Source organism: Rhineura floridana, chromosome 11 (assembly GCF_030035675.1).
Source record: "Rhineura floridana isolate rRhiFlo1 chromosome 11, rRhiFlo1.hap2, whole genome shotgun sequence".
Classification (NCBI taxonomy): Eukaryota; Metazoa; Chordata; class Lepidosauria; order Squamata; family Rhineuridae; genus Rhineura; species Rhineura floridana.
In genome coordinates this window covers 448,883-463,789 of record NC_084490.1, presented here as the reverse complement: position 1 = coordinate 463,789, position 14,907 = coordinate 448,883, and the positions used below count along the sequence as shown (strand labels likewise).

Sequence of the window (14,907 nt, the reverse complement as noted above, 5' to 3'; positions counted from 1 at the left end):
ACAAGAGTGGGAGGTGGCTGATGTGCTTCTGTCTTGCCTGTGGGCTTCCCGGAGTCAAGTGGCTGAGCACTATGGGAAAAAGGGTGCTGGACTCAAAGGGCCTCGAGTCTGATCCTGCACCAGATTTTTCTGCTGTTCTCCTGGTGCCATGCATGTGGTGCTGCGATAAGCGTCACTTGCATTCTCCCTGTCCTGTTCAGAGCCGGAAGTACGAGGCTGAGACGAGGGTGCAAGTAAATCTCGTTTTATGAGTAATGGATACATCAAAGGCATTGCGCTTCATAGAAAACCCTGTGCTAACTCACTAGAATCCCTAACTGCACTCTAGACATGCTCTGCAGCGTATGAAGGAAGTTGACTCAGCAACTCCCCGCTGTGAGTGGCAAGCTTAAGTAGGGAACATTTTCGATTGTAATCTCTGACTCCTTCGCAAGTCCTGTCTCTGCCCCATTAGTTTCTCGCGGGTGGCGGGAGCGAGGCGAGGGGGGGCGTGTCTCCAACAGCTCATCAGAAGACACCTGCTCCTGAGCAACGGGCTCGAGGTCAGGGGGCTGCGCCACACTGGTAGCATCCCGGGAACGGCTGGGCAAAGGAGGAGTTGGCACTGTCTCTGGAACTTCCCCTAACAGGTCCTCTGCAGGAGCTGGGGGCGGCGCGCTGTGTTCCTCAGAGATCGCGCCTTTCGTGGGAACTGGCTGGAGTTTGGACTCACCCCCTCGCTCAAGGTCCTGCTCAGACTCAACAACTTCCAAATCTTCTGCGTCTTCTGGCAGTGGAGGCGCTTGAAACTCATGCCTCCCCCCTCCCTGTTCCTTCTGGGATAGCTGAGGCTCAACATCCCCTCTGATGACTGGTCTCTCTTCCTTTCCCTTCCCAGACCTGTCGGCTGAATGCAAGAATACCTCAGTGGTGGCACTCAACCTCCAGCCATATTATGTAGCACAAAATGTCAGCAACAAACTTCTGTGTGTGTCTAATTGCAGCGTTTTGCACCCCAACACCTTCAGCTGTATGAATGGGAACTGCTACATCAAATCTGACGGGCCAAACTGCTAGTAAGTAGCATGCCGGGGGAGAAGGAGGGGGTGGCAAAAGAGCTGGGTTTGTGGTGGAGGGGGGCTGAATCACCTCCACAGCCTGCTCCTATAGACTGTGTTAACGGCAAAGATACACGTCATTAGGGATGGGATCCGTTGGCTGTGGTGCTGCTTTGGAAGCATTCTGGCAGCCGAGCAGGCCGATACTGATCTGAGTTCATTCTCTGCACACCAGTGGCTGCTTATATTGATCCATTTCCCCCCCACAAAAAATATTAATATTAACATCAGTATTTTGAAATAAAAGATCAATTAATGAAAAGAAGTATCAATAAAATTATCATTCAGAGGTGGATTTTTTAAAAATCATTTTTGAAAATTGCCACGGAAAATTGCTACATAAAAATCCGATCCACAACAAGCAAGTAAGTGAATTAACGGAAAATTCAATACCAAATCCGAATTGGGCAGAATTTTGGCACATCCCTACATGTCATTTTAAAGAAAACCATGCAATTTATTTGCAAGTATCTTTGGTCATCTTGTCCCTTGCAATAACTCTGTGAGGAAGATTAACGCTAATGCCATTTTGCCCATGGGAAGGAGAGGCTGAGAGAGACTCCCAGTGGGGCATCATGAGCAAAGTTTGAGTACAGGCTCCCAGAGTTAGTCCACCTCTTTGTCTGCTGGATCACTTGGCCTTTGGGTTTTATGGCAACAGACCCTGGACCTGGAGACCCTGCAGTCCAGAAGCTGGAAAGGACTTGGAAAAGGGTGATTGATGGAAAGGGCTTTGAGCTGCAAGAGGAGAGCCAAACAACGGAGTAGATGTCCCCAGGAAGGCTGTGGAGCTTTCTTCACGGACACTTTCAGCACAAAGTTGGCAGGGACCCTTTGAGAAATGGGATCCTTTGTCTTGGAGCAAGAACGGCTAACAATTAGGCCGGCACCATTCACTCTCAATCCCCCATCAGCAGTGTTGGAATGTATGAGGTTCAACTCCAACTTGATGGGTTGAGGCTGCATGGGGGTTAATAAGGGTAGCTAGGGAGCTAGACCTCTTGCTGGTTGAGGCCATACCTATCCCTTTGATCCTCTGCCGTCTCTTCCCTTCCTGCTAGACTGATAAGCAACAGGATGTTTGATCCCAATTCCTTCCCGCCTCTCTCTGTGTTTTCTCTGGAGAGGGGAGCAGACATCTTCTCTTTGTCTCTCCTCTCAACCAGGATGAGGGCGAGTACTGGGACCAGTGCTCGTTGCTCCAGCATAGCTAGGTAGCTAGTTATAGAACTCTTTCCTATCAAGCATGTACTTCCAGAATAAAGTAGTTTCTTATTTTAAAGCTTAAAGTCTCTGTCTGACTAATTTGCAGGGCAGGTAGAATCTTAGCAAAGATTCATACACACACACTAAGCTCGCTCAATACTCTCCGTTCAGCAGCGCTACACAACTTTGCTACGCATCTCAATAGAGAGAAATTCCAACAGGTTGCGGGGCCCAGCCGTGCAAATGGAGATTTGAGCAATTAAAGGAGCTATTGTGTTTGAATCAAGGAAGCTAAAATAGAAACCTTCAGAGTTTTAGTGAAGAGTTGAGGCTTTTACTTAAGGATAGCCACCGTGATGGAGAGTCTAGGCACCGATAAGCTTACCGCCAGAGGATGGAAGCTCTGGGAATTTCGAATGAAGAAACATCTGAGACAACAGAAGCTGTTGGAAGTTATTACAGGATTGGAACCAGGAGAAGTTGCTTCTCGGGAGGAACAAAGAATTTGGACTGAGAAGGACGAAACGGTACAAGACCTCATCACTAAATCTGTGAGTAATAATCAGATTCCTCTGATTATGAATTCTAAAAATGCCAGAGAGATGTGGAAAAACCTGGAATCCCATCATAATCCCAAAACCCAGGGACATTTAATTGCAATGTTAAGAAGCCTTATTAATTTGCAAATGAGGGATGATTATTTTGAGGAACATCTTACTAGATTTATGGTGTTAATTCAAGGGATAGAAGAGAAGGGAACGCAGCTGAACCAAAATGTACAGATTGCTTTATTCCTGGATTCCCTTCCAAAATATATGGAGACTTTTGTACTTATAATGCAACAACAAAACAAAACTCCAAACGAGATTATTTCAGAAGTGAGAGAGCAGTTCTCTCAGAAAGCAGCTACGGAAGAAGGACAGCTCTCCTCTTTCCTAGTAAAGAAGCTAGCAAGGAAGCTGCTGACCGACAGGCAGTCAAATGCAGATTTCGGGAACAAAGGGAATCCCAAGGTGTGAAAGCCAAGCCATGTTTTCTATGCAACTCAGAAAAACACCTTCGGAACCAGTGTGATAAGAAGGGGAAGCCTGAAGGAAAGTCTGAAAAACAAGATAGAGGATTTAAAGGGACAGACAAGAAAAATGCAAAAGGCTTTCAAGTAACTCATGTTGAAAAGTGTTATGATGCAAAGTTCTATGTTGACAGTGGAGCAAGCGCTGATTTAATAAAAAAATTTGTTTGAAGATTTAACCCCATATGAAAACACAGTTAGATTGGCTGACTCGAGAGCCATGCCCATAAAGGCGCGGGGAGATGCTAAGCTGTTTTGCCAGACTCCAAGTGGCACTGAGGAAATTTATCTCAGGAATGCGCTCTGGACCCCAGGAATCTCAAACAACTTGATATCAGTTAGTGAAGCTACAAACAATGGATGTAAAGTGCTATTTGAACAAGATTCTTGCACAATTTCTTGAGATGGTGAAATTTTATGCACAGCTACCAAGAGAAAAGGCATGTATGAAGTGGATCAGGAAGGTCCACAAGCTCATGTTGTGAAAGAATGCTGTAACAAGCCTTGTTTACATTTATGGCATCGGAGATTAGGGCATAGAGACATTGCAAATACCCTTCAAAAGAATAATTTAGTAAGAGGCATGAAAGTTGAACCCTGCCAAGAAAAGGGGAGATGTACTTGCTGTGTTAAAGCTAAAGGGACGAGACCCAGTTTTTCTACTAAGCAGAGTGAACTGAAGACTAACCGCCCCCTACAGTTGATTCATACCGACATTTGTGAAATGCCAATCACTTCAACTGGTGGAAACAAATATATTTTGAGTTTTATTGATGATTATTCAAGATTCACTGTGATATATATGTTGAAGGAGAAGGGGCAAATGCTTCAGAAACTCAAAGAATATGTGGCAATGGTGACCACTAATTTTCAGAGAAAACCACAGATTCTACCTTCTGATAATGGAGGGGAGTACATGTGACATGCTGCCCAGCAGTTTCTGCTTGAAAATGGGATTGAGCATCAAACCACTGTACCCCACAACCCAGAGCAGAACGGAGTCGCGGAGAGAAAACTCAGAACCCTAATTGAGATGGTGAGATCCATGCTGGAAGATGCCAATCTCCCACAGAAGCATTGGGGAGAGGCAGTGTATACTGCCACCTATCTACAAAATCGTTTGCCAACAAAGGTGAATGGCAACAAGACTCCATTCGAATTATGGTATGGGCGCATACCCAGTTTGGCTCATATAAAGGTGTTTGGATCAAAAGTGTATGGTCACATTCCACACCAGAAGAGAACCAAATTGGACAACGCTACAAAGGAAGGAATCTTTGTTGGATATTCTTCAAAGCAAAAGGGATACAGAATCCTAAATCCCCAAACAGAAAGGATTGAAATCCAAAGAGCTGTCTACCTTGAGGTCAAGGTGCATTCCAACCAGAAGGGGCACCATTCCAAGACCACAACAGTGAAGAAGATGAAGTAGAAATACCATAGAGCACTACAGATTACAGCAACATGCCAGCACTGGAGGACAGTGAGGAATCAGAGCAAGAAGGGGAACCTGCACAGCCAGAAGGGGCAGCAGAGAGTCCTGCACCAAGACGCTCTAACCGCACCAACAGAGGTGTACCTCCACTGAGACTGTCCTACCTGGCAAGAGCTGGTGAACTTCCAGAGCCAGAGACCTGGAAAGATACTGAAACTGTAGTCAAGCATACAACAATCAGGACACTCCTGAGTGTCGCCGGCAAGAAGAAGATGCAAGTAGAGCAACTAGAAGTAAAACAAGCTGCTAGAGCATGGAATGACAAACTGAACCAAATGCTCTTGAAACAAGGCTATAAAAGAGGCGAAGCAGACCAATGCCTCTATAGCAGATTCAAGAACAACAAATGGACTTATATTTTGATTTATGCGGATCATTTGGTATTGGCTTATGAGAATCCACAAGACAAGCAACAGTTAGTAAATAATCTAAGCAAGGAAGTTGAAGTGAAATGTCTAGGCGACATCACGTACTACCTTGGAATACAAATTGAAAGAGAGGAAGATGGATCCTTTCTTCTAAACCAAAAACAAAAGACTCAAGACCTACTTGAGAGTCTAGGACTGAAGGATGCACATCCGGCACCTACACCAATGGAAGTAGGATACTTGAAACCAGACCAGAAGAATCAACCCCGGGAAGACAACGAAAGGTACAGACAAGCTATAGGGAAACTCCTGTACATCAGCACAATAACCAGACCAGACGTGGCGGTAGCAGTGGGATACCTCTGCAGAAAAACCAGCTTGCCAAACAAGACTGGGAAACAGTCAAGAGAGTGGCAAGATATCTGAAAGGCACTGCAAACTTGAAACTAAATCTATCAGCTACTCGAGATCCTAAACTTCTAGGATATGCTGATGCTGACTGGGCTGGAGACACCAAAGATCGTAAGTCAACCAGTGGGCAGTCACTTATCTGTTGGACAAGTCGAAAGCAAGACTGTAGCACACTCATCTACTGAGGCTGAGTACATATCAGCTGATGAGGCATGCAAGGAAATGCTGTGGCTACGCAAGCTTCTGGGAGACTTGGGCGTATCTGAACCAGAGCCTATCAGAATACTTGAGAACAATCAAGCCTGCATAAGACTCGCAGAATCAGAAGGGCAAAGTTCTCGCATGAAGCACATTGATGTGAAGTTCCACTACCTGAAGGACATAAGGGAGAAAGGACTTCTAGAGATGGCCTACTGTCCAACAGAAGAGATGGCAGCTGATGCTTTGACCAAACCATTGGGCAAAGTCCAACACCAGAAACTACGAGGCAAGATGCACCTTATTTTATTTATTTATTTTATTACATTTCTAGACCGCCCTATAGCAATAAGCTCCCAGGGCGGTGAATAGCATAATAAAACAGATTAAAATACAAGCAGATGTAAATACAATACAGTACACAATAAAACATAATTAAAATTCCAAATTTAAATTCAATTTTAAATTTTTTAAAATGCCTGGGCAAAGAGGTAGGTCTTTACCTGGCGCCGAAAACATAACAGAGAAGGCGCCAGGCGTATCTCGTCATGGAGGGCGTTCCATAGTTCGGGGGCCACCTTGTAGAATGAACCAAGTTCTCGTTGAGAAGGGGTGTTGGAATGTATGAGGTTCAACTCCAACTTGGTGGGTTGAGGCTGCATGGGGTTAATAAGGGTAGCTAGGGAGCTAGACCTCTTGCTGGGTGAGGCTATCCCTATCCCTTTGATCCTGCTGTCTCTTCCCTTCCTCTGCTAGACTGATAAGCAAAGGAATGTTGAATCCCAGTTCCTTCCCGCCTCTTTCAGTTCTTCTCTTTCTCTCAAGAGGGGAGCAGACATCTTCTCTTTGTCTCTCCTCTCAACCAGGATGAGGGCGAGTACTGGGACCAGTGCTCGCTGCTCCAGCATAGCCAGCTAAGCTAGATATAGGACTCTTTCCTATCAAGCATGTACTTCCAGAATAAAGTAGTTGTTTCTTATTTTACAGCTTAAAGTCTCTGTCTGACTAATTTGCAGGGAAGATAGAATCTTAGCAAAGATTCACACACACACACTAAGCTCGCTCAATACTCTCCGTTCCGCAGCACTACACAACTTTGCTAAGCATCTCAATAGAGAGCAATTCCGACAAGCAGTTGGGTTCCCTTGATCAGATTTCGCTTCTGGTACTTCAGGGCCAGGTTAGAGGCGGGGTTATGGGATGGTAAGCGCCGGCCTGCTCCATGCCACTTTCTGAGTTGTGCTCACGAGAGATGCAGTGCAGACTAGATTTATTTATTTATTTAAAATATTTCTATCCCGCCCTTCTACCCTATAATAGGGCACTCAGGGCGGCTTACAAAATTAAAATCAAACACGTACATAATAGAATTATAAACAATAAAATCACAAAAACATTAAATTAAAATACATAAAATACAATACACACACACACACACATATAGGGAATCAGTGTCAGGCTCTACCTTCAGTCCCTCCCAAAGGCTCTCTGGTGCTCCTGGTGCCACTTACAGAAGCCCCTTGTTTTGCTTCGATTCAGACTAGAATCACAGAATCATAGAATAGTAGAGTTGGAAGGGGCCTGTAAGGCCATCCAGACCAACCCCCTGCTCAGTTCAGGAATCCAAATCAAAGCATTCCCGACAGATGGCTGTCCAGCTGCCTCTTGAATGTCTCCAGTGTCGGAGAGCCCACTACCTCTCTAGGTCATTGGTTCCATTTTCATATTAACAGTTAGGAAGTTTTTCCTGATGTCCACTCGAAATCTGGCTTCCTGCAACTTGAGCCCATTATTCCATGTCCTGCATTCTGGGACGATTGAGAAGAGATCCGGGCCCTCCTCTGTGTGACAACCTTTCATGTACTTGAAGAGTGCTATCGTATCTCCCCTCAGTCTTCTCTTCTCCAGGCTAAACATGCCCAGTTCTTTCAGTCTCTCCTCATAGGGCTTTGTTTCCAGTCCCCTGATCATCTTTGTTGCCCTCCTCTGAACCTGTTCGTTTGTCTGACTAGAGTGATCTTGGCTTGGCTCTTGGCTGCATCTGTGTTGGAATTGCTTTTTAATATGTTTTTAAACTTTTTTTAAAACCAATGTTTTTAACTTTTTTAAAAAGGCTTGAAAGCTTTTTAAAAACATGTTTTTAAAGATGTTTTATTTAAATATATTTTAAAGTCTGTTTTTATGATGTTTAAAGTGTTTTTAGTGCTTTGGTTTGCCGCCCTGGGCTCCTGCGGGAGGGTTGGTGGGATATAAATCAAATGATAAATAAATAAATAGAAATCAAGGGCCTTGATGGCACTCAGTACCCCCCCCTGCAGCAGCAGTACCCTCTTGCTCAAAGAGCCTGCCCTTCCTCCTCCAGCCCAGTGACACTGTGTTTCCTCCCCAGCTGTGAGCAGTCAGACTCTTACTGGTACGTGGGCAACCGCTGTGAGCAAAGCATCAGCAAAGTAGGGGTAGCCGTGGGGGTGGCCCTTGGCCTGGCAGCCCTGCTGCTGCTCATCCTCATCTTGGCCATACTTCTCTGCTGGAGGCGCTGCTGCCGGAGGGAGAAAGGACACAGGTAGGAGGAGGAGGGCCCAGCGCGGGGATTGTGCATTGGGTTCAAGCACTGCTAGCTCCATGTTCTGGCCTGTTACCTTGCATCCTCTCACAGGGATGCTGTCTGCCTGTCACCCGCTGTTGTGGAGCTTAACACGAACAGTGCCAAATGCTTCCCTCTGTTCCCAAATCCCATGTTGGATGGGAATAATGTAGCATCTGAGCCACTGATTTCTTTGTCTTGGGAACACCCCTTCACCTCACCCGTCGCCCTTTGCTCACCTACCTGCTTGCAGAGCTTGTGGTGCTTGCAAAGTGCTTTGCTTCCCACGTTATCTTCCTCAGTGCGGGGCATTCCCTTACTTTGTGTGCTGCAATGCACTGCACACCTCTGGCAAATGTCGCAAGTTACTGTCTAGCTTCCACCAGAGGACTGACAGGCGGACACCACCTTCTCAGAAAGGAAATCCAAGCGTAGTTTTTGGACATAGCACCAGAGGCCCTGAGCCTCTCCCTGCTGTCACTCCAAGAGCTGTCTGGGCAACCACCGCAGGGAACGGAGTCATCCTCTTCTTCCCACGCTGTCCTAGAGGCAGAGGCTGTCCCAATACAAGATGATACAGGTGCAAGAGCCTTGTCCCCTTTTCCACCTGGCCACCCCATGAAACATGTCTGCAAAGGCATAACCCTGTATTAATAGTTGTATTGATAATTATTCATTCATCAGTTGTTCCAGTTGGGCTTGCTTAGTCTCTTTCCTGGGAACATTTCCTCCCTTTGCTTTGGGCTGCAGCAGGCCTCAAATAACGCAAACAGTCTAGCACCTGGGTCTCCTGCCTCCATCACATTCCCACATCTGCAGATATCTCTGTTCTTTGGCCCAATGCATATTTTGCAAAATGAACAGCCTTCAGGGCTGCAGACCACTTATGTGGCTCTGATCCGGTAAAAAAATCCAGCTCCCTCCATTGAGTCTCTCTGCAGTATTTCCAGTTTCAAAATCCCTTGCTCTAATCTGTGTGGACACCTGCACTGCACCACCAGGTAGTGTTGGTCTGTTGGACCTTGGCTACGGAATCACAGGCGCTGATCACTTAACTTTTGTTTTTCGCATATGGTTATATACACCTCCCCGGCAGACTCCTAACTCAGGCCTCTCCAGGGTTTTTCCTAGGTGGGGGTGGGGAAAGGAAGGCTACATTGTGCTTCAGATGTCAGTACAGTTAATTCACTATACCTGGCACATATACAGCACAAGGTGGAGGTGGGTAGGAGGGTCGCCTTCATCAAGGAGCATTAGGGCTCTGGTTACTTCTCCCCAGGGTAAGGTTTCAGGTTCAGCCATCATGCACACAGATATCTAATGGGGCTCCCTCCCAAATCAAAGAAAAGTCAATTAATTGGATGAGGTTTAGCTGATTAATCAATTAATTAATTAATTTTAATTTGCATTATGAGTGGGAGCAAATAGCATCCTTTGTTTTGATGATGCTCGTGTGTGCTGTAACAGAGACCATCTTAGAAGAGGGTGTGGGGTGGGGATGCCTCTTCTAAGATGGAGGTTACCACCTGGCAGTTTTTATAATTACTTGTATTAAAGAGTCAGTGTGGTATTTTGGTAAGAGTGCAGAACGAGGGCTGGAGAGATCCTGGTTCAGATCTTTCCACACTAAGCCTAACCTACCTCACAGGGCTGTTGAGAGGATAAAATGGGCGAGGAGGGAGGCAGGGGGAGAGCCGTGGAGTTCGCCTTGAACTCCTTGGAGGAAAGATGTTGTAGGGTCTACTTTTCAGAGGGCCAAACTGTTTCAGCTGATGAATCAGTTAAATCTTTCAGCCCCAGAACTTCGTTGAGGGTTAGGTCTATTTGTACCCAGGCAGGCTCATTCAGGGCTGAAGTCTGCTTTTGGAAGCCTCGACTCTGCACGGAGAAGGCCTGAATTTCGCGGGCTGAGGATCACATCTTGGGCACCAGGCGCAGGGCTGCGGGGTGGGATACAGCGGGGGGCGGCCGGGGCTCCCTCCTCGCGCCACCGGCACCCCTTTCCCCCGGAGGCCCCAGAAATGGGCCGGGAGGAGGGGGCTCGCCTGACGGCCCCTGCTGGCGTCTCCCGTTCCAGGGTGGAGAATCCGGCTCCTGACGAGGAGAGCTTGTACGAGAACGAGCCGGAGTGGGTGGCCCGGCCCCGAGGCCCCGCCGCAAGCGCCCCACCGATGGCCGACAGCAGCGAGCCAGGTACGCAGGGTGGGCGAGGCGAGGCGGGCGGCGACAGGCCTCGGCGGTTGCCATGGCAACTGCGACGTCCCTGCCCGCAGCTTGCGGTGCCCGCGGGGGGGGGCTAATGGGACGAGGGAGGGTCTGGGGTTGCTGAGTGAGGGAGCATGCGTGAAGTTACGAAGACCCCCCCCCGAAATAATAAGGCAATAACAAGAATTGACGGCGAACAGCACCAGAGGAGGCCACCGGCGCCTCCCCCCCCGCAAAACAAGCGTTCTGTAAAGCGAGCGTGTGGGGAGGTGGGAAGGGATGGGCGGGGGGCCGAGGCTGCCCTCAGGGCTCCTGGGGGCCCAGCAGAGAGAGGGAGGGAGGGCGGGAGGGAGGGAGGGCAGGCGCTGCGGCGTCTCCCTCCCCGCAGCGCCAGCGCTGATTGCGGGCCCATTATCGCCGCGGGGAGGCCCTCCGCTCCGCTCGCTGGACCCCGCTGGGCCGGGCTGGCTCGGGGCGCGGCTGCCCTCGCGGCGCCCTTTTCACCGCAGCAGGAAAGCGGGCAGGCTGGGCTTCGCGGCCCCCTTGGCCTGCCCGCCCGCCCGCCGCTCTGGATTTGGAGATGGCTGACCGGGCGCCTCCCTCCCTTGCGCTGCAGAGCCTGGTGCCGGCGGGAGCAGCGGCGCCGACGAAGACAGCGGCCCCTCCTCGGAGAAGGGCTCCTTCCGGCCCCGCCTGGACAAAGTGGACACTTCCCTGCAGGTACAAAGGCCGGGGGGGCATTTGGGGAGGGGTCGTGCGGCTGAGAGGCAGCGCTGATGGGGAAGGGTGGGCGCCGAAGAGCCCCGCGGGGCGAGGAGGAGGCTGCAGCGGCTGCCCAGCCAGGGAAGGCTGCGCGGAGCCCTTGGGGGCTTTTGCGTATTAAAACGGCAGCCGTGGTCGGGGTGTGTGCAGGGGACGTGGTAGGCTTATGGACAGAGAGGTTTTTCTCTCTTGAAATGGGGCACAAAGCTGAAGGGTGGGAGATTTCAGAAGGAAAAAACAAAAGTCTTTCTCGCATGCAGAATGCATATGGAACTCCCTGCCACAACATGTGGTAATGGCCACTGCAGAGGGGTCTAGGCAGATTCCTGGCAGAGGAACAATTCTCTCAGTCGAAAGCTACCAGCTAGGATAGCAAAATGGAGCCTCCAGTTTCAGAGTCAGTCTACCAATAGATGTCAGTTGCTCCCCGGGGTGGGGGGGAATCAGTAACACTGGAGGGCTGTTGTCGCCTTCTACTTGGGGCACCTGGTTGGAAGCAGGTCAACCTTGGCTCTGATCCAGAGCAGGCTCCTGTTATGAATGTCTCCTTACCCTGCCTCACTCTTCTGTTTTTGCCTTGTCTCCCTGTGCACCACGGCTGCAGACACGCATCGCTCGGCCCCACGTGACACGGCTGTGATGAAGTCTGGAAACGGGGTGGCAATGAGACAGAAGACTGGTCTGGCCCTGATGCACAGGGTTTGCACAGGGTTGTCCCAGGAGTCCGGATCCACCATGCAGGAAGAGGCAGTGCAGCTGCAGTGACAGGAAGGGGCTGCTGTGTCACCTTCCTGCCCACTGTTCCAACTTAGGAGTGGGGTGTTGTTGCCCCCTTGAACGCCAGTGCCCTTCTTCCTCTGAGCAGAGCACAGCGACACTGGAAGAAGAAAAAACAGTCTTGTGAGGGCTTGCACACAAAGACTGGACTTGCACAAGCACTCACATCAGGGAGAGACTTTGCTCCGTGGCTGGATTCCAAGGCCAGCGGGTGCAGGAGCCTCCTTGCAAGGGTCTCGCACTGTCTCTGCAGGCCAGGGACCGTGGCTAGCACTTTTGGAACAATCATGGCCTCCCTCTTTTCGCTGACTTTCTTTTGCCTTCCTCTTTTTCCCCTTTCCATCCTGGCTCTGGTTTCCTTCTCCTCCCCCCTGCCACCAGCTCCCCCGGTTTCTGGCTTTCTTCTGCTCCCTCCATCAACGTAAACTGCCCCCCCATCTATTCCAGTTTAGCCCCTAATGCACCTGTAGCAACACTGATGATCCACAGTGTAATGCATCAGCATGCACAGCAGTGCATTCTGGGATGAACCACCCGTGTGCAGTGCAGCTTGGTGGGTTGATGAGTGAAGCTGAGGGGGCACCCTTGTGCTGACGGTTGCCAGGGCTGTGTGGGTCCCTTTGAGGGGGGCATGTCTCCCCAAGTATTGCAGAGCATGATGATTTCAACTGCTATCACCCCTCCCCCCATAGCCAGTGTCTAAGGGGGCTCCAAGAGGGAGCACATGGGAGCCTGTTCTTTTTTTTCAATAAGAGGTGGGTGGTGGGAACCTCAAAGGAGGGGGTGCCCTCTCCAGGAAACTGCCTGCCACTTTTCTTTCCCTGGGTCAGTTTGGTCCCGTGGCCTCCGTGGTCTGCCCTCTAGGGGTTCTTTGCCACGCACACGCCCCCTCTTGTCCGGCATTTGACTTGATCAAATTCAGAGTGCAATATAGGGTGAAATGCCAGTTCTCACTTGCCAGATAAATTATGATGATGATGTCAACACTGATTGATTCATTGAGGGGAAAATAAAGGAAGTGAAGCAAAAGCCTTCTTGTTCTTTTGTGATCTCTCAGAAAGTGGTCTTCGGGGTCGGGGAGCTCCTTCCTACTTAGAACATCCTTCAGAGGAAGGCATATCATGCAGCTATGGGGGGAGCATTGGGGGCCCCCACAGGTGGCTTGATGGCATCTTTCCCCACCTATTCAGGGCTGGCCCCAAATATTTTGCCATTCTAGACAGATGAACTGCATCATCAGAGCAGGAGGCAGAGATGCAACTCCCAAGTCACTTGGGATTCCTGCATTGAGTAGAGGGTTGGACTCGATGACCTTATAGGCCCCTTCCAGTCCTGTTCTCTGATTCTATGATCATACATTTGATGTGAAAGCAACAGTATCCTCCCCCTTCTCTTTGTTGTTTAACTGCTGATAGAGAGAGCACTGACTGGCTTTGAATATGGAGGTTCTATGTACGCATGTGGCAGCTTGTAATCCTGATGTGATTGCCCTCATGAGCCAGCAAGATAGTGGTTTGGATGTGGGTTGATCTTTTATCGACTCCCTTGTCATGGCCAAGAGACAACTTCCAGCTGCCGAGGTTTAGACTTGCAGAGGCTACTACTCTCCTCTGAAGTGGCCATGAGACTATTGAGATGGCCAGCCCCCCAGAGGGTCACGGGGATCCATGGAATTCCTGAATGTTCTTCTTGTTGTTGTTATGTGCTTCCAAGTCGACTGCGACTTAAGGTGACCCTATGACTCAGCGACCTCCAAGAGCATCTGTCATGAACCATGCTGTTCAGATCTTGTAAGTTCAGGTCTGTGGCTTACTTTATGGAATCAATCCATCTGGTCTTCTCCCGGTTAGACTACTGTAATGCGCTCTACGTGGGGTTACCCTTGAAAACGGTCTGGAAATTACAACTGATACAGAATGCAGCGGCACGTTTGATTAAGAACAGCCGTCGCCGTGATCATATCACTCCGGTGTTAGTAGATCTACACTGGCTACCAGTTTTTTACCGGGCCCAATTCAAGGTGTTGGTGTTGACCTTTAAAGCCCTATACGGTTTCGGCCCAGTTTATCTGAAGGAGCGTGTGATGTTCCTATATTAATGTATATATGGTAAGTGTTGTTGTTTTAGAAGATACATGGTAAGTGGAGTGAAAGAGGGGGAGTGAATGGGCAGTAGAATGCGAGATGATTGGCTGAGTGTTTAAAATGGCTGAATGTATAAAAGGAAGAGTGAGAGTGGAATCAAGGGGGGGAGAAGAGAAAGAGTGGATTGCTTGGTGGGGTTTGAGAGAGTTGTTTGTCAGGAGAGAGTGAAGAAGGAGGGAGGTGGAGTTCGGATTAGTATTGAGTAAAACCATATGCTTATGTGCCTTAAGAAGAAATCCTGTTAATCTTGTTAGTTTTGTTATCTGTAATAAATACTTAATTTGGTTTACCAAAGGCCTGATCCTTGGCTGGGGTTTCACAGACCAGAAGGGAGGGTAAGGTAATGACCAAGGCTGAAGGGGAACTGTAACAAATGGTGGCAGTGGTGAAGAGAATAACAATACCAGTATTCAGAGTCTCTGGGAATACTAGTATTGGGACGTTACTGGTGGTTGCCTAGCAGGGGGATCTGTTGAGATCTGTGCTAGAGCGGATAGGTAAACCATAAGAGAGTGCGGTCCGGACTGGTGGAGTCCCTGGTGGTGCCTAGAGACAGGCAGTAACCACGAGCAGGTAGGAACCTGACAG

General features: G+C 49.0%; 1 protein-coding gene across 1 annotated transcript; it reads left to right on the top strand.

Annotated features, from left to right (window-relative positions):
- Nucleotides 1-71: 71 nt before the first annotated feature.
- On the top strand, nucleotides 72-13,223 carry MUC3A (mucin 3A, cell surface associated). Its single transcript, XM_061590225.1, has 7 exons — nucleotides 72-233; nucleotides 569-725; nucleotides 878-1,055; nucleotides 8,237-8,410; nucleotides 10,509-10,624; nucleotides 11,253-11,356; nucleotides 12,003-13,223. Exons 1-7 carry the CDS (start codon nucleotides 72-74, stop codon nucleotides 12,036-12,038), a joined length of 927 nt encoding a protein of 308 aa, XP_061446209.1. The 3' UTR covers nucleotides 12,039-13,223.
- The last annotated feature ends 1,684 nt before the right edge of the window (nucleotides 13,224-14,907 follow it).